Raw genomic sequence first — 18,679 nt, forward strand, 5'->3', positions numbered from 1 at the left:
TCTTCACAGGATGCTTACACAGAAAACTTTTCTAAGCCATGGCTCTGTACTATTAATAAAAATATCTGTATTTGTGACTGAAACATTTGATACACAAAAAAAATTGTATTGCCTTTGTTGTACCAAACGTCCCCGAACAGTCTTCGGTAAAGGTTTTTTAGAGAGAGTATTTATTTTCTTGTTTTTTATAGCAAATTCTGAAATCGAGGTGTCTGTGTCTGCAAGAAATGTGAGACGGTTGCTTAGTTTCCAGCGATACCTGAGATCTTCCCGTTTTTTCCGTGGTATCACTGTTCCAAATTCTTCAAACATTTTAGATGATGATTATAATGGACAAGCAAAGGTTGGTTGCTTGACTTTTATTTTTTAAGCATGTTTTTTTAAAATGTTTGCTAGTGTATAACTGTATCTCATGTTAAAAGTGCAACCAAATACTAATTTTAAGCATGTATTTTTGTGTGTGTGTATGTGTATATATATCTTAATAAAGTCTAGCCAAAATTACATGGTTTCTAACAAACTCCTTTACCACTCGTGAGTTCACTGGGATGATTTTTAGAGCTTATGTGGCTAGCTTTTTTTTTTTTTTAATAACTCTAGTCAATGGAGGATGCACTTGAATAATTGAAGAAAAACTGAAGAAAAGAAAATGTGTCTGTATTTAAGTAATGCAATGGAGCAATTTGGACAACTATCCCTCCCTTTCATTTTTAGTCTAACCTCACTAATAAACATCTGGAAGAGTGACTACCTGTTACTGAAAACTCAATAAAATGCAGTAAATGGATTTATCAGAAGATTATTATGCCATACTGACTTTTTCTTTGGTAGGCAATTCTTCTAGAAAAGCAAAGTGTGATAGCTCTATTACGCGTGTGCTGCAGTAAAGTGGGGGAAGCAGGTACGGGGAAGAGGGGGCAGTACTACGCCTTTCATCCAAGTAGCTGTCCTCCAAGTACTGGGGACAGAGGATGGATAGTGGTGAAGGGGGGTGAGCAGGTAAAGGTTATTCAGGCTATTCAGGATCCCAAAGGCTGTGTTGTCTTACTGATTGGATGTAGTGCTTTTTGTTCAGAATCTTGACGTGGAAAAGGAATCTTTTTAATACAACAAACGTATCCGTGCTGAATGTGATGAGGCTATGATATAGGAAGAATCCGATGACCTTGGGGGATGGATTTTAAAAATGTACATGTAATTCAATAGTAAAAAGATCTTGTTAATGCTCCTGTTTCTTTTGGTAGCAGAGTTTTAGTGGCTGGTAGAGAAAAGCTAGAATGTATAATTGGGTCACAATACAGCTCTGCCAATCTAATGAGAATAGGAGAAGGCAAGTATCTGTTGTAAAATATGCTGGACAGGTATTTCTGGTAGAGGTAGGGGAGGCAGAGACTGTGACTGCCGAATTCTGGTGAGGCCTCAAGTGCTGTTTCCTGTTCTTGTCCATCCCTGATGCTGGGAGAACAGTTCACGTGGAGCAGCTGTGAAGAAGTGCTAGTTCAGTGAGGTGGAAACTCAAAAGCAAGTTTCTTAAAACAGAAATTAAAAGCTTGGCTCCTGTGTCTAGTAAAGCATCTAGATGTTATTTCTCTTCTATAAACAACAAGGGAAAGAGAAGAAATGAGGTAAAGCACTACACAGAGATTAACTTACTAGCTCATTGCAAAAATTAAAGTGGAAGAAATTTAATTTGTTACATGTATTTTTAATTTTTTTCCAGTTTTCAGACAAATGTAATTATTTTTTCAATACTATTTTTTGTGTAGAAATCCCAAGACTTGCATCTGTCTCTGAAATTGTAAATACCCCTCCGGGCTAGGGGAAGATAGGCATATACTGAGAAAAAAATGACAGTTTTTGTGTTTTCTTTCAGTGTATGCTGGAGAAGGTTGGAAATTGGAATTTTGATATTTTTCTTTTTGATAGACTGACAAATGGTGAGTTTACTTTTGCTATTTCATTTGTGTTTTATCTCTTAGCATAACTATTGCTCTTACCTTGCGGTATGTGATTGCTTGTTGACTAAAAAGCACAAATTTCATCAGGTAATACTTTTTGATTTAATAGTCTTTCATCTAAATCCTAGTTTGCCTGGTCATGCTGTTAAAATACCATTACTGTCAGTACCAATAATAATCACTGATTTGTAGAAGAGGCCCTTGTGTTGTACTTTCTGGGTTGCTGTTCTCCTTAGTAATTTGAAGTAGTAATTTGATATAAATGAACAAAGAATTTTGCTAACCTAGTCTTTTTCTTTAATTATGCAGTGCTGGTAATTTATATGGTTGTAATTTATATTCAACAAGTATTTTTCTGATAAATTTAATGTGAGATAGAATAGTTCTATTACTTTACAGTACAATAAGAAGGCATGTTAGTATGAACACATTGTAATTATGATATATAATAGAATACCTAAAGAATTAGGAGTTGAGCAGACAGAAGCTGCTGTACACACATCTTGCACAAAATATAAAAGGAAGAGAATATTATAGTTAGTTTAATGCACCCATTACATACAGAAGTAGGAACTACAGAAGTAGTTGGTTAAAAAAAAAATCAAAGTATTGTTGGAGCGAGTCCAGAGGAGGGCCATGAAGCTGATCGGAGGGCTGGAGCACCTCTCCTATGAGGACAGGCTGAGAGAGTTGGGACTGTTCAGCCTGGAGAAGAGAAGGCTCCGGGGAGACCTTATTGCAGCCTTCCAGTACCTGAAGGGGCCTACAGGAAAGATGGTGAGGGACTGTTTATCAGGGAGTGTAGGGTTAGGACAAGGGGGAATGGGTTTAAGCTGAAGAAGGGTTGATTTAGATTAGATACTAGGAAGATTTTTTTTTTTTTACAACAAGGGTATTGAGGCACTGGAGAAGTTGCCCAGAGAGGTTGTGGATGCCATCTCCCTGGAAGTGTTTAAGACCAGGTTGGATGGGGCTTTGGGCAACCTGATCTAGTGGAGGGTGTCCCTGCCCATGGCAGGGGGTTGGAACTAGATGATCTTTGAGGCCCCTTCCAACCCAAACCATTCTATGATAAGTTATGGACAGCCAGTTAGAAAAGAGATCTGTAAATAAGCTGGGAAGGAAGAGGGAGGGCTGCTGCAATGGGTAGGGTGAAGTTTTGTATTACCATCACAGCAATGGAAGCTGAGTTTTGATTAGGAATAGAATGAGGAGATGAGCGAGTCCAGCATCACGGTACTTTTGTGCCAGTGTGGAAAGCGAAGGGAGGGCAGCTCTTGCAGGTTTTACGTCAGTCAAATGGAGCTGGTAGCAGAGATGCAGTTAGAGTGTTTAAAATTGGCAGAAAGAAACAGAAGCTAAGTTCAGAAGGAAAAATATGGCACCAAAAGATAAATTTTCTCTCCTGTTTTGTTGAAGCGATGCTCGGCTTAATCTAGTATAAAAGTAGTATCCTCACAGTTTGATGTAATACACAAATGGATATAAAAATTAAAACAGCGAGAATTTTTACAAATAGAATATTTATACAGATAGATAAACTCGAGACTAGTTAACAATGAAAAAAAGCTATGTGTGCAAGTTAACCTGTTTGTAGGCATAGTTTATATCAGATTAATTTATCAGATGGGAGTAATCTGAAATAATCCTTTTTATATGAGGCCTTCTCTACCTTTTAAATATGCTTTTTTCGATACTACCAGCGCAGCTTCTATTGTGGAAGCCTTTCTATACCATCCTCTTTGCATCCTAATTTAGTCATTTTAGGAGGATGTTTTGAACAGGCAGCCTTGTTCTTGAAAGTTCGTAAGGGGAGAATGCTATATGTAAAACTGCTTGATGAACTGCCCTGGACGAGCCTGTAAGAAACAAGCTACTCACACAATTTGTCAAACAACATTTACTATCTTACTGCGAGAAAGTGGTGTGCACACGCAAGTACTTCAAGCCGGGTAGTAAGCCACATTTAGCAAAACATTTTTGTCCTTTTGTACCTCAGTTTCTGTCTGTGCTGGGTTAACTCCTGCTATATGAAGATTGTCAGAGTCAATGTACCAGAACTGAGTTATCTGTCCCTTCATATTGTTTGCAGAGTAAATAAGCAAGCTATCTCAAGTAAACATTTGCAAGCTATTTCTCTGTCTCTTACAGTTTTACTTGTTTTACCACTGCAAGTGATTGTAATATTATAGCTATGTGTAGGTGAAGTATATTGTAAGCTTGTAATAGTATACATTGCCTAGAGAAACTTAAAACTTTTTGAGTTCTTGGTGAAATAAGGAGTAGCTTAGCAAAATACATGATGAAAATGAGAGACAGTATATGCACAATGTACACTAATTGATAGTGTTGGTTAGCTTTTTCCTGGTTATTTTTGTATTCAGTTTTAAACTGTATGTTTATAAAAATCATGTGCAACATACCATATAGTTGAATGCCATTGTAATAGGTTTGCACATTCAAGGCTGTTGCTTATTTAATGTTCAGTAACATTTTCCTCTTATCAGTTGACAATGGACAATTGGTGAATGCATTAAAATTATGCAAACGGACTGGTGGTTACTAGAGGAGATAGCTAATGGAATCTTGTCATGCAGTAAGATTTAAATATTTATCATAAATTGGTGTAGAGAAATTTGCTTGTATAATTCTTGTGACCAATTTGTTTGAAATAATATATTTCTTATGAAAGAGTCACTGATTTCATGGCTTCCAATGAATTAGTATTTTCATCTTATTTTTAGGAAACAGTCTAGTCAGCTTAACCTTTCATCTGTTTAATCTTCATGGACTAATTGAACACTTCCAGTTAGATACGATGAAACTTCGTAGATTTTTGGGTAAATACAGCTTTTTATTATGATGAATATTGCTGTTTATCCGCATTTTTATACCTTAACTGAAGTGCTGGTTATAGTTTAGCAGTAAGGTTTGAAGAGTACTTATGCAGGTCCAGATTGTGCAGTGATTTAAATTCTATTGATTGAGACAATCGCTCTGAGTTTCTATGAGTATAAAATCTCCATGCAAGTATTACCAAGTTTAGCAGTTTTATAGCAGATGCTGTATTGTATTTATTAAATCTGAATAATCAGGAATATGTGTGACATATTTATTGGGAAAGTCTGGACAGCTCCTTTCTTTGTTTTCATTTTCAGTTCTCTTGTCATCTGAATTTCCGAAGTTCATGACATAGTTTCCTAACTGTATTGAACATGCCAGCTTGGCCGTATTTAGTAGTGCTAATTTGATGCTATCTCTTGCTTGCTCAAACTCTCCTACAAATAAGCAGTGTACGGTGTGGGCATACTTTCTCCGTAGACAGAGCACAAGACAAATTCACTCGAAAGTTTGGCGCTGTGGCAGTGGAATGCTTCAACAGAAATAATTGCAAATACGATGTAGAATATTCAAACCAAGTGGTACTTTCACTTGACAGCTGAAGGAGCTGTCTTTCTGCATCCCCATACCATAGACACAGACGCTGGTGTAAGACTTCCTTCCTTTCGTACTTCTGTGACAGCACCTTGTATTTAATTTTGTGGAGTGGGATACTTTAACTAAGCAGGACAAACAAGTTTCTGGTCCCCTTTAGCAGGTTTTCACAGTTTCAAAACATTTTTGTGGTTACAAAGCTTGTCATTTAACAGAGGAGAAATCACATTTGGAAGGCTTTTCTCCCCTTTGCAATAAGGGAATGTTTTTGTTTTCATCATTTAGTTATCTTTCAGCTTTAAAAAATTTCAGTTCTGTCTTGCATTTCGTGTTGTTTTAAAGTGGACTCCATTCCTTCCAGTTTCAAAAAAGTAGATCAGCTGACCTTGAGGAATGATATATTGGAATATGAAGAAAATAATTATAGAATTCTGATCTTAAGCTACTCAAATTGTAACAGAGTGTGTTTTATCTTTGTCGTCTTGCTTATTTCCTGGTTAGTTGAGATTTAGCAAAAGACAGTACTTGAAAGACCAATTAGGAGTGACTGGATTAGTTAAATGGTCATCAAAAGATGACAATAGTCTTTACATATGGACTACTCAAAGCCATGTCACTAAAATGAGATTAGACTTGGAAGAAGGCAAAATTTTATTCTAGCTTTGAAATTCACCATTTTTTCCTTTCTGTTAATGCCTTCTACTTAATAGCAGCAAGAAAAACATTTCTTAGATCTGTCCTAGCCCATCTGTCCAATCAAGAAACCTTTCTTCCAAATACAGCTTCTTAGGATGAACTCAGTTCATTCTTTTCTTTTGCTGCCACTTCTTCCCTAGTCCAAAGTAATCTGAAGATCAAATTCCAGAAGACTAGAACAGCTCAAGTGGTCCGTAGTGCTACACAAAATTCACTTAATCTGAGAACTTCCTGGAATCTTTTTTTAAGGAGAGAAATCTGATTTTAGTCCTCAGTAGGATCTCAACATTTTATTTTTTGTGTATATATGTATCACATATGTATGTGTGTGTGTGTGTGTATATATATATATTTATACACATACACAGTCTTTCTGTGATTGCCAAAGGTTACTTGGAGATGGCTCCTCCTACTGTGTGTTTTCAAGTTCTTACTCCAGACCCAAACAGGGGGAGAGAAAATCCAAAGTACTACGTTCCTGGAAACATAGGGTTGGTGTGCAATTCTGGTTCTGGCAAACCGTGATCAAAATATTGTCCTAGGTCTGCTTTGTTAAAATAATTAAGAAAATTGTAGACCAGGTAGTTTTAACAGCCTATGAAGCCACAAAAAATTGAGGGGTAAGCCAAAGCCATCCTCATTGATGCATGGGATGTGAGGAATTAGGGGAAAGGGAGCTCTACTGCAGGTTAATAGAGCCTAAAGATGCTTATTTTTGTTCTTTTCCATACGAGGTGTCAGCTATCCATTGAGTACTGTTGAGATTATGCAGTGGTTACAGTGTTTTGACTTTTCATGACCCACAGCTCATCACAAATGAGTGATGCATGGCAGTAATGCTCTACCATTACAGTAACAATTACATGAAGGCTTCTGGCTTGTAAACTGAGTAGGAAAAGAAGTTGTGGGCATGTTCGTTTGCATGGGACTGACAGACTGTAGTCAGCCAGGAAAGTGTTCTTTTGAGGTTTGCTTGAAAAAGCTAATGTGTCATATCAAGCAAAACTTCTGAATATAGTTTGATTGCTGTGCTTCAGATCTTCTCCCCCTCCATACTTTTTGACACTATAGTTCTTTTACTCTATGTACTCAACCTAATGTGGGTGTCCTTTGAAGTGTTCTACCTATGTTTACAGACAGCCAAGGAGATGGAGGAAAGAGGAGGAAAACAAGGAAGAAGTTAAATAGGCAATATTAAATCTAGGAGTAGTTAGACGATCATCTAAATGAGATTCTTTTCGAAATTGCATGTAGGCTTAAATTTCTCTGAGTGCAAGTATGAGAAGATGCCTAACTATGTAGAGGTGGCTTCTGATGACCACTCTCCTGAAGGGGAAAGAAAACCACTTCATATGACAGGAAGGCAGTGCCTAATTCTTCTGATCCTGTCTGTTTTCAAGGCATGATATGAAGTCATCCTGATGCTTTGGTAAATAGTATCATCTTCATTTTGTATTCCAGGTCGCCTCAACATTCAGACAGGCTAGATTATCAAAGGGAGCCTTTCCCGGGAAGTTCTCAAAGTCAAAGTATCTCAGATTATATATTGATTTCAAGTTGTTTAATTTTTGCTCTGAGATGACTTTACATGTAGCTGATTTCCTTTAGAAAACACTGTTTCTTCACATAAAAATCTTTTATACCTGGATCTTGGTTCAACTGACAATTTATTGACTTTGACGCTTTTATGTGTATGTAACTTGTGATATTGCATATTTCTGTGCCTAACAAGGACATATAAAATGGTACTTGAAAAAATTGCTATTTTATTTAAATTTGGATGTTTGTTATTTTCCTGCAGTTATGGTTCAAGAAGATTATCACAGTCAAAACCCTTATCATAATGCAGTTCATGCTGCTGATGTGACTCAGGCCATGCACTGTTACTTAAAAGAGCCCAAGGTAAGGGAGCGTGCTTGCTTTACATCGCATGTACATATGGAAATACATGTATTTGTTTGTGTGCATAGAAATGGATTGTGTGCACATACATACATATATGTGTATACACACACATTTTTTATTAAAAACAAACAAACCCCCAAACCCAACAAAACCCACATTTTGAACACAAAAAGGTGAGGGAGGACTCTCCATGTTGCTGAGGCTGTGGGTTCACACTTGGCAGTATGCTTTTCTTTTTCCGCTCGTCTGAGCTGGCCTTGTCTTTTGTGTGACTTCATGTTGAACCAGAGTAGGGAATTGATGAAGATTGCAGCAGTTTAACATAGCACTGTGTCCCAAGGCATTTACTAGGATCACAGCCTGAGTCAGAGCTGGCAATAAGAAACCTGTGTGTTCATGGTTTGGGGTGGGGTTTTTTTGTTTCGTGGTTGTTTTTTCCTCCAGAAACTACTGTTACTCTTGCTTTGCTCATCTTTGATGTTAATTAATAGTATGCTTCTGCTAGAGGCACCTTGTAGCAAGACATTAGGAGTTCTTTGGCCTTTCTTTCTAAAAAATGGCAGCATGACAGATCTTAAAGAACTGAGCTAATTGAGTGTGTGTTTCTTATTACTTGGATTGCTGGCAGTCTGCTGTAAATGATGTCTTAGACAATTTCAGAGCTAAATCCTATCCTGTATTAAATTGAAAACTGTAGAGCGCTCTAGCCAGTTGAGAAGTTGCCTACCTTGATGCAGATCATCACCAATCTGGTATTCTGTTGAATAGCATAGCTGTTTATTCTGCTTCTGAGGTAAAACCAAGTAAGTTCTGGCTCCATGGATGTTTTTTTCAGAGGCTCTTTGCCCACTCCTCCCACTTAGTTTCTCAGTGCTGCTCTCAGATCAATTGTTGGTGCAGTGAGCCAAATCGGAGTTATTATGAGGTTGTTTTTTTTTGGCATGCAGTTTGGAAGCTCTGAGCATTTTTTTAATTTAATACTTGTGATGGAAGTTTTGTAATGGTTCGAATACAAGTATAGACTTTGTATTTTTAGTAACATATACGGCTACTGGTTCCGTTGCACCAAAGTACATTATACACATGTGAGCCATGATAGATGGCAAATGCAACGAGGAATATAAACTTCTGTCCTCGCAGGGCGTTTGCTGCATTTCACTTTTGTGCAGGCAGAACTGTCCTCTCTGTTTCAGTGCAAGCTAGACTTTATTACTGAGTTTAACTCACAAACCTCCCAACCAGAAGTAGTAACAGCTATGAACAGTGAAAATAAGTCCATGCAGTTTCATGCTGAGTTAATCCACATACTCATACTTCCTGAAAATACTTATTTTTGGCAGATTTTCCTCCTGTGGTTCTTTTCCTGGTAGACTTTGAAATATAATTTTGCGTAAGAGTAGAAATCCATTCTGAACAGTTCTCAAGTCTTCCAGAGCTTTAGTTTCTTCCTTTTAAGATGAGAGGGATTTATGTTTTTTAAAATATACTCTGTATTTAAAGCAGAATTGACACATACAGACAGACTTGGTAAATGAGATGGAGAGCTAATTTTAAGGATTTGCTGCTTTTACAGGATCTAGTTAGAAATAATACTTCATTACCAGCCAGAAAGTAGCATTTTGTGTGCCAGCATTTTTTAAGACTGAACCTTCCCATTCAGAAAGAATAATGCTTAAACCACTGTTGAAATTTTGTAGCTTTTGCAGTGGGGGGGCAGAAGGGGGAATGCTGTGAAAAGTCAGTGGAATATTAGTTTTACATTATTAAAATTTTCTCTAAGTTTCTATTGGCTTTTTATTACTAAAAAAGGAAAACAAAAATGTGACACCTATGCCCTTTTTCTAAGGGCATAGATGCATTGCTAACAGAATTACATTTGTTGTTGTTACCTTACAGCTTTCCAAATCTTTAACTCCATGGGATGTCCTGCTCAGTTTAATAGCAGCTGCCACACATGATTTAGATCACCCAGGCGTTAACCAACCTTTCCTAATTAAAACAAACCATTACTTAGCAACTTTATATAAGGTAAGGACAAAAATCAGTTGTTTTGTTAAAACTAGGATTGGAGAGTGTCTGAGGAGTGCAGAAAAGGAGTATAAATTGTGACGTGTTTAGCTAGTGGTAGATTTGGATCCAGATACTGTTTCCATGCCACTGGGATAAAAGCAAATGTGCAAGCTAACTAAGTCTTCAGGATTGGAGAGTTTTAACCTTGGGCGGGGGGGTGGGGAAGAAAAAACCCACCACCCCCAAAACCCAATGAAACTGTCTGGTACCACTTTTAGCATATAGCTCTTCAGTTTAAGACAAAGCCATTGATTGATACCTGGAATACCCTTTTCGTTTGCAGAATACCTCAGTATTAGAGAACCATCACTGGAGATCAGCAGTGGGGTTGCTGAGAGAGTCTGGCTTATTTGCACATATGTCATTAGAAAACAGGTATGTTTATACAAAATAGTATAGATCAGTTGAAGATGTAAGTAAGCTGTCACTTAAGACAGCCTTGCAAAACAAGCTAAATTATTGCATGGCAATTCTGAATGCAAAACATAGATTATGAACTATTTTAAGAATTCCCAGATACCGTGCCGTTGGAGTAGAGCAGTTCATGGTGTAATGTGATATTTGGAAAATAACATTTACTGTGAGCACACTGAAGAAGTGTATTGATATAGTCAAGCACCTGTTTAGATTAAACTTGGCAGCCTTTTCTCATTCTGCCACCACAACTGTAGTTTAAAATAGACCGTCATCACCTACTTTAACAAGAAATAAGCTTTAAACAATTAGTTTGTGCATTTCTAAAGGGAAAAAAAAAGGGGGGGGGGGGAAGCTAAAAGCTATTTTAGTCGTCCTGAAAGCTGCCAATGAAACATCCCCATGTTTCTTTGGATGTTGTAGGACTTTTTCAGAAAGGGTAAACGACAAAAAAAGAAACAGTTCGGTGAAAATGTTGATTATCAAGGTTGTGATTTGTGTTAGTGTAATAATGAATATGATAAGACATGTACCTCTAGTGATGGCTGTTGTTCTTAATTGTTATGCTTTTTGAATGTTTGGTGTCACTAATTCCAGGCAGCTGATGGAAAGCCAGATAGGTGATCTCATTCTTGCCACAGACATCAGTCAGCAAAATGAGTATCTGTCCATGTTTCGATCTCATTTGGATAGAGGAGACCTATGTTTAGAGAATGCGAACCATCGTCACTTCATTTTACAGGTGATCTTTTCGGTAATATTTTTGAAAACAACATTTTACCGTCAAAATAATTTACTTAAAATGCTAAATACTACTTCTTCCAGACTACCTCCTAGTTTCAAAATGAAGTGGAAATATCTTTTAGTCATTTTGTTTCATTACAAAAAGGTTGTTCACTTCAATCTCTCTCCCTGTCAGCGCTTTGCCCAAGGGATGTTGTGTGTTGGTAAGTGATAACTTAGAGCTGCTAAACCGAAGGAGAGTTGCATTTCCAAGACAAAGTTTAGTTCCTCTGATGACTCCAGTGCGGTCTCAGAACTGTGAAATGCTTTTCAGAACCTATTTCAGGAAAGGAAAGCATTATTGTTGCGAATCAGTTTGCAGCTGTGCTAGAGATACATTTCGCAAGCTTTAAAAACAAAAGCCTTGTGAGTCTCTTTAGGTTTATAGAAATTTTTATTGTTAGGCTTATATTGTGGACTATAAAAGAAAGTGGACAAACAGGTAAGTTCAGTCCTGTGCAAACCATCATTAAAAATGTGAACTTCAGAGCCAGAAATGGAAAATACTGTTTCCTTACTTTGATGTTTCTTTTTATGAATTTATTGTTGTCTACTGTACATATACTAAATATGGTGCCCCTGAAATACTTTGACTTGACTGAATTTCCATATTACTCAGAGATGATCATGAGATCTGATAGTTGGTTCCCTGAGCATTTTTTAAATATGATTATAGAACATGACTTTAGAAAGAAGCACGAATGGTTGGTAGACTTGTTATTCACAAAACTTAAAATAATCTGCTGTCAGGAAAGAAAGAATTGCAGATGCTTCTGTTGGAGGGAGAGGTGATCTAATGCTGTGTGTTGACTTACTAGATGGCTTTGAAGTGTGCTGATATTTGTAATCCATGTCGGACGTGGGAGCTGAGTAAGCAGTGGAGTGAAAAAGTAACAGAGGAGTTCTTCCATCAAGGCAAGTAAGAGTAGAAGTATCTGTTGGTACGTAATGTTATTTATACTGTGGAGAGAGCGACTATGAGTCATAGTTACTTGCAAATAAAGGGATTTATATTTAGGGCTAATAGAGGTTTACAGTACAGTATGGGATTTTTTTTTTACTTTCATGGGTTGTACTTGCAACAGGTGGGCATTACTAAAACCCAACGAAGAATCTGCTTAAAATCTGAACCTAGAATGGCTGGTTCAATAGATCCTTCAGCCTGAAAGGTGCTTCAGATGGGTGGTTATGCTCACTTTGCCTTTATCTAATGGTTTGTGTAAATCATGAAATGTATTCGTCACATATCTTTGATATCTAAACTTTGGCTGTGAGGCCTGTTGGTAAGCAGGTAAGAGCTCGGGAGGAGATTTTTAGTTACCATGCAGTTAAGGCTACTTACTTATGTAAGCAGTTAATAAAGCTTTTAATCGACAAATGGAGTGGATTTTCTCTGTTGTTGTTATTAAATTGTTTTAATAATAGTAAAGTGTGCTTCTCCTTTCTTAAGGCTAGTTTAGCTGACTTGAAACACAGTAATTTGTGCTTGGATATGACAAATGGGGAACAGACAGCTGTATTTGGTGCTACTGATGTGAAGTTTATTCTTAGATAAAGGTGATGGGGAGCAGAAAACCAAATTGCCTTCAGTGAGAAACTTCTGAAGGTTAAGCTCTGCTCTTCCATATTGCTAAAGGGGGGATCTTAATTTGCCATTTCTATGGCAGCCTAAGAGGTTTTGCAAGGAAGTGTATTAATCCTTCAGGAAATCTGTGATTTGATGGTTTTTCTTTAATTATTGTTTGATGAAAAATACTAAGTAGTTAGTCTCACTGACTGACCTAGTTGGGTTTTTTGGGAGATGGGGGAGGGAAGTAAATGCATTCAACCTGCTGCGACCAACTTGCACAACTCACCTCTGTTAGTGTTTGATCATTCAATTTGGGTCTGGACTTGATGACTTAATAGTTGCGTTATACTTTTATTTCTTTAGGAGATATTGAAAAAAAGTATCACTTGGGTGTGAGTCCACTTTGTGACCGACAGACGGAAACTATTGCCAACATCCAGATTGGTAATTTATTTTAGTTCAATTTATTTTAGTAGATTTCTAAAAGATGACCAAAGGGCTGGAGCACCTGTCCTACGAGGACAGGCTGAGAGAGTTGGGGTTGTTCAGCCCAGAGAACAGAAGGCTCCGGGGAGACCTTATAGCAGCCTCCCAGTGCCTAAAGGGGCCTACAGGAAAGCTGGAGAGGGACTGTTTATCAGGGAGTGTAGTGACAGGACAAGGGGTAATGGGTTCAAGCTGAAGGAGGGTCGATTTAGGTTAGACGTTAGGAAGAAATTCTTTACTGTGAGGGTGTTGAGGCACTGGAACAGGTTGCCCAGAGAGGCTGTGGATGCCCCATCCCTGGAAGTGTTCAAGGCCAGGTTGGATGGGGCTTTGGGCAACCTGGTCTAGTGGAGGGTGTCCCTGCCCATGGCAGGGGGGTTGGAACTGGATGGTCTTTGAGGTCCCTTCCAACCCAAACCATTCTATGGTTCTATAATTTTTAGGATGCAATTTGAAAAAAAAGTATCTTTTACATACATTTTGTAGAGGTTATACAGCTTTCTTGGATGTTAGCATTCCTTTTAAATGTGCCCTTAAAAAGGGTGGTGGGCAGAGATTTGATGGAGAACCATGAACAGCTGTTACATTATTTTTTTGCTAACTTGAGTTGAATTTAAAATAGCAAAAGGCTGACTTTTTATAGTTATTTTTTAAATAAAGTTCATGTAGATTGAATGGGACTCAAAAACATAGTAAAGAAAATAATCAATTTAACAAACATAATACCAATCAGTGCTTGAAATTAGAGACAAAAACCTGATCTGTTCAATCAGCTGCAGTGTTTTAATTTAGAATGTTAGAAAATCAGACAGTTCTGTAATTGACAGATTCAGTTTTGGTATTCTTACCATTGAATTTTTGGTTCATGGAAATAGACACTATAAATAAATGCAAATGTGCATACGCACAAATGTATGTAAATGTATGCTGATGTTCTGCGGCCTGTTTGTTTAAAAATTTGTCTGATTTGTATTTTTAATAAGTTTGATATTGTGAAAAGAATGGGTTTTCCCCCATGTAGTATAGTTCAGACTGTCTGTGGGGTAATTTGTTATAAAATGTCTTTTAGAAAAGGTTTTCTGAAAGTTTTTTAGGTTTTCTAAAGTAGTTTGTGTGACTCAGATGCTGTTGTTTAGATTCTCCCCCCCCCAATATTTTTCTTTATTTGGTTATTGTTGTGAAAGAATTTAATTTGTAATCCCATATAATGCTGTTCTTTTGACTGACCAGTAAAATCATTTACATTTTGAGATATTATTTTGTAAAGATGCCCTAAATATTGAAATGAATTTTAAAATACATGCTGGAGAAGTATAGTCTGGTGCATTGTTTATTTTTTTGCTACTAAATTTTATTTAAAATATTTAGTTTGAGTGAATTTTTTTTTCTTTTTCCCTGTTTTTTTCACTTGGATGTGTATGTGTGCTTGTTTTCAAAGGTTTTATGACCTACTTAGTGGAGCCACTGTTTGGGGAATGGGCCCGGTTTTCGAACACCAGGCTGTCGCAGACGATGCTTGGCCACCTGGGACTGAACAAGGCTAGCTGGAAGGGCGTGCAGAGGGAACAGTCTGGCAGCGGTGACGATGTTGACCCTGCTTTTGAGGAAATGGACTCAGACATATTACCTCAGGAACCTCGATTGTCCTGACCTCAATCTTCATGACAAAACTGCCTCTTCTCTTGGTATCTGCACGGTTGGATTAAAGGAGATACTTGCCAGCCCAAGGTTTTGGTAAAATGGTAAAATGATGCCAGCATTATTTATTTCCAAGTTTTCCTTTGACACAGACCATTTGAACCAGAATTTTTTTAAACCGCAAGATCTGAACATAGAGCAATATGCATATGCCTCAGCTGGTTTTTGTTCGGAACCTTGAATATGCAAAGCACAGCAGTGACTGAGCCTTGAAGGAACAGTACGAAAGCTTCATTGTGCCACACAGTTTTTGGGGTTTTTTTTGGTGAAATTTGGAATACGGTCTTCAAATCTTAAGACTCGAGATGGATCGTTCCACTTTCTTGGAATTTAGCAAGACTTGCGTAAATGTGTTCAAAGCATACCTTCCACTCAGTCCCTGTTTTAATACGGAAATGTGAAGTGCCCATCCTCTGCTGCCTCTGGCAAGACTTGATGTTTACAAATGTACTCTGAAACTATTGGTTCTAGACTTAACCTTTGCGCATGGCTGTGAAGGAACCACTAACTTGGGTTTGGGGTTTTTTTGCCTTTTTTTTTTTTTTTTTTTTAAAGAAAAAGATCAAATCTGAGACTGCAGCTCTTGTTTCTTTGGATGCCAGAAAAGCCTCCCGTTTGCCATAATTTTGTTTGTGCACTGGGAACTGAGCATTCATCATAGAGCACAGCCAAGCTTTACTCCAGTGCTGTATGGGAATGCAAAATTTTTTAACGGTGGAAAACACTTCTGAATTTGGGAAGGGAAGGGGGTGGGGGGGGAGGGGGGAGGGAGGGAAGCGTCCAAACTGCATTGCGATTCTGCAGTGGGAACATTGCATGTTGTTCTCACTATTGTACACTTGAACTGCACATGCAAGAAAAAGGTGGAATGTCTAAACACCATAATCAGCTCAGGGTATTTGCCAATCTGAAATAAAGTGGGATGGGAAGCGTGTCCTTCAGAACAAGGGTACAAATGCCCCTTTCGCTGCAGCGTGCGTGTATGTGTGGGTGTGTGAGGATGTTTGGGACGGGGGAGGGCGGGAGGGTACCGGGAAGGGTTTTTGAACGGCAACATTTGATTATTGTTTTTCTTTTTTTTTAATTTTATTTATTCTTTTAGAATGTGACAATTTCATGAACAGCCACATTGAGGAGGAAACTGTAACAAATTGCTACAGATGCCTTAAACTATGCACAAAGCTAAGTGACCAAATTTGTTTTTGATTTGAAAAATAATAATAATAAAAAAAGTGCATTGTTTACGTATTCCTCCCTCTACTGAAACCTTACCCACTAATGGGTTTTTGATGGGAAAAGGAGAAAATGTTTTTTAGGACAAAATTAAAGGACTAATTTTAAACTTAAAACATTCCATTTTTGTAATTTGTTTTACATTGTTTTAAGTACAGTAAGCACAACTGTAATCTAGTTTGAGAAACTGGTGCTTTCTTTTAGTTCATTTGTATTTCCCTGTTATTATTGTAAAAGACTGTTTATTAATTCTGTTTACAGTTTGTTGCAACAGCCATTTTTGGGAGAGAGCTTCAGCGTAAAGCCATTTGTAAAGGCTTTGCCATATTCATTTTAATATGTGCCTGTTGCTGTTAACTTTTAATTAATAAAAAAAAAAATCTTTTCACGTTATGCTCCTGTACATTTAAGTTACGACCGAGTCCAGCATTATGGAAAGGTAGCTACGGTTGCTCTCAGCTTCCACTCTAAAACTAAGCTAACTTTTGGATTTGAAAATAACTGGTCCTCGTATACCAAAATTTGTCACCTCTTAGAGCTTGGCCTTTTACCGTTTGAAAAGCAAATCCTGATTTATCTGATTGTTTCCCTTCTAAAATTCAGTTCTTTATTATTCTTTCATGTTCCCTGAAGTAGTATCATGAATCTCAAAGTGGCCATGTTTAAAGAAATAAATTTATAATGAAACCCTTTTTTTGAACCTGCGTGAACTTTATTCCTTTGCTGTCGGTGCAAGTTCTTGCTGTTGTCTGACATCAGCAGCGAAGAATCAGACGTGATCACGAACTTCGGTTACAACTTGCAGTAATGGCAAAGCTGTGTTTTAACAGGTTGTCTTTGGAAGGGTGGTACACTTGCCAGTGGTGGTTGGTTGGAGCTGTCAGAACAAAGAGGTAACAGCTGTGTACGAGTAACTACTACAGAGAGGCTGCAGCAAAGCTTCCTTACAGCCTGTGCAGATTTGTAGAGTTAAGTGTGGAAAAGTACTGATTCTTCTTCGTTTTTGAATAAAACACATGCCAAGCCTGCAGCGATTTTCAAAACAACTACTAAAATCAGTATCCGATGATGTCTTCTGTGACTCACTACTTTTTTTAAAAATGTGACTTGGTTTAAAGACTGGGCCTCCGCAGTGATATAAATGTTGCTGCTTGTTACAGGCTATTTCTAAGCATATTTAAATTAAAATTAATGGATTTTCAAATATGTATATAGCAATATTTCAATATAATACTTATAAACAACCTGTGATTCTTTAACATCGTGCAATCTTGCTGTCATCTGCTCTGATAAAAACCATAGCTTGTCAAGCAAGGTTCTAGAGTAAAACATGAGTAGTTTTCTTCTAAGCCACCTTTCCTGGAACACGGTTTCTCTTTTCGTACCAGGCTGGGTTTAGAAAGATTGGTTCTAATCCCATCCATTAATGTTATGTGGAAGCTTCTGACATTTGACTGAATTTAAAAAACAAAAAATCCCAAAAGGAATGCCTTTTCTTAAACACGCTGTTTAGAAATGCCTTCTAGAACTCCACATTGAACTTCAACATTCCTATAGCTTCACATCAGAGCTGAGCACGCGTAAGCTAGAAGCATAGCTAACATGTTACAGCTGCTGGCAGCCAGTCAGCCGGCCGGGGTCCAGCCAGTGTTACCACCATAACCTGTTGTAACCTACGCATCCGCTCCTGGGGGGCCGCGCTGGTCACTGACCAACACGGACAGACACTGACAGGCCTCGGGGACGTCAGTGGTCTCTGCCCGCTGTGCAGGGATGTCCTTAGCTCGAGTACTTCTGCTTGAGGTGTTTCTCTGGGCACAGGGCACGATGCGTGTAAGATTGCAAGTAGAGGCAAATTAAGGTACAGAAAAGTATAAAATTATTTGATGGCAGCTTTGTGACTTCATTTTCTTGTGCAGGCGATGTTACTTTTACCATAATTTTATATCACTAATAAGGCTTGCCATGTGTTTTTGTACTTCTGGGGTGCTGGATACCTGCATCTCACATCAGCAGTTCAAAGTGGCAGTGTTTGGTGTGGGGTTTTCTCCCTTTTTAGCATACTTTAACAGGTCAGGAGATATCCTAAATTGTACAAGTTAATGATTTAATTGGACTGAGTTACTTCATTTGAGCCCCAACGTTACAATCATGTAAGCTGAAATGCTTTCAGCAGAGGTTTTCTGTGCCAGCTCTTGGGAAGCCGTGGCCCTTTGGAGGGGTGGTTGTGCCACACCAGGGGACTGTCAGGGGAACCCAGTGTCTCAGGGGATGCAGAGGCGTTAAACCAGTACCTTCCTGTTACGGTTGTGGTGGGCCATAAACTTCTCGCTGGTTCCTGATCCTTCTTTTTTTTTTTTTATCTGACTATAACTGAATTAACAGGGCCGTGCTATTCTACTGTTATTGCTGCTGCATAGCCAGGAAAGTA

General features: G+C 38.0%; 1 protein-coding gene across 6 annotated transcripts in view; it reads left to right on the top strand.

Moving 5' to 3' along the window:
- PDE7A (phosphodiesterase 7A) overlaps positions 1-16,940 on the top strand; it is an 82,735-nt gene extending 65,795 nt beyond the window's left edge. For 5 of the 6 annotated variants that reach the window (XM_075743978.1, XM_075743979.1, XM_075743982.1 and 2 more), the window contains 10 exons: positions 192-343; positions 1,874-1,937; positions 4,703-4,798; positions 7,891-7,991; positions 9,891-10,022; positions 10,348-10,439; positions 11,076-11,220; positions 12,080-12,176; positions 13,195-13,275; positions 14,756-16,940. In XM_075743978.1, the coding sequence (XP_075600093.1) occupies positions 192-343; positions 1,874-1,937; positions 4,703-4,798; positions 7,891-7,991; positions 9,891-10,022; positions 10,348-10,439; positions 11,076-11,220; positions 12,080-12,176; positions 13,195-13,275; positions 14,756-14,967 (1,172 nt within the window). In that variant the 3' untranslated portion in view covers positions 14,968-16,940. The remainder of the gene's footprint in view (positions 1-191; positions 344-1,873; positions 1,938-4,702; positions 4,799-7,890; positions 7,992-9,890; positions 10,023-10,347; positions 10,440-11,075; positions 11,221-12,079; positions 12,177-13,194; positions 13,276-14,755) is intronic. The other variant, XM_075743980.1, reaches the window with a different exon arrangement.
- Positions 16,941-18,679: the final 1,739 nt, after the last annotated feature.

This window comes from Balearica regulorum, chromosome 2 (genome assembly GCF_011004875.1).
Source record: "Balearica regulorum gibbericeps isolate bBalReg1 chromosome 2, bBalReg1.pri, whole genome shotgun sequence".
In the NCBI taxonomy this organism is placed as follows: domain Eukaryota; kingdom Metazoa; phylum Chordata; class Aves; order Gruiformes; family Gruidae; genus Balearica; species Balearica regulorum.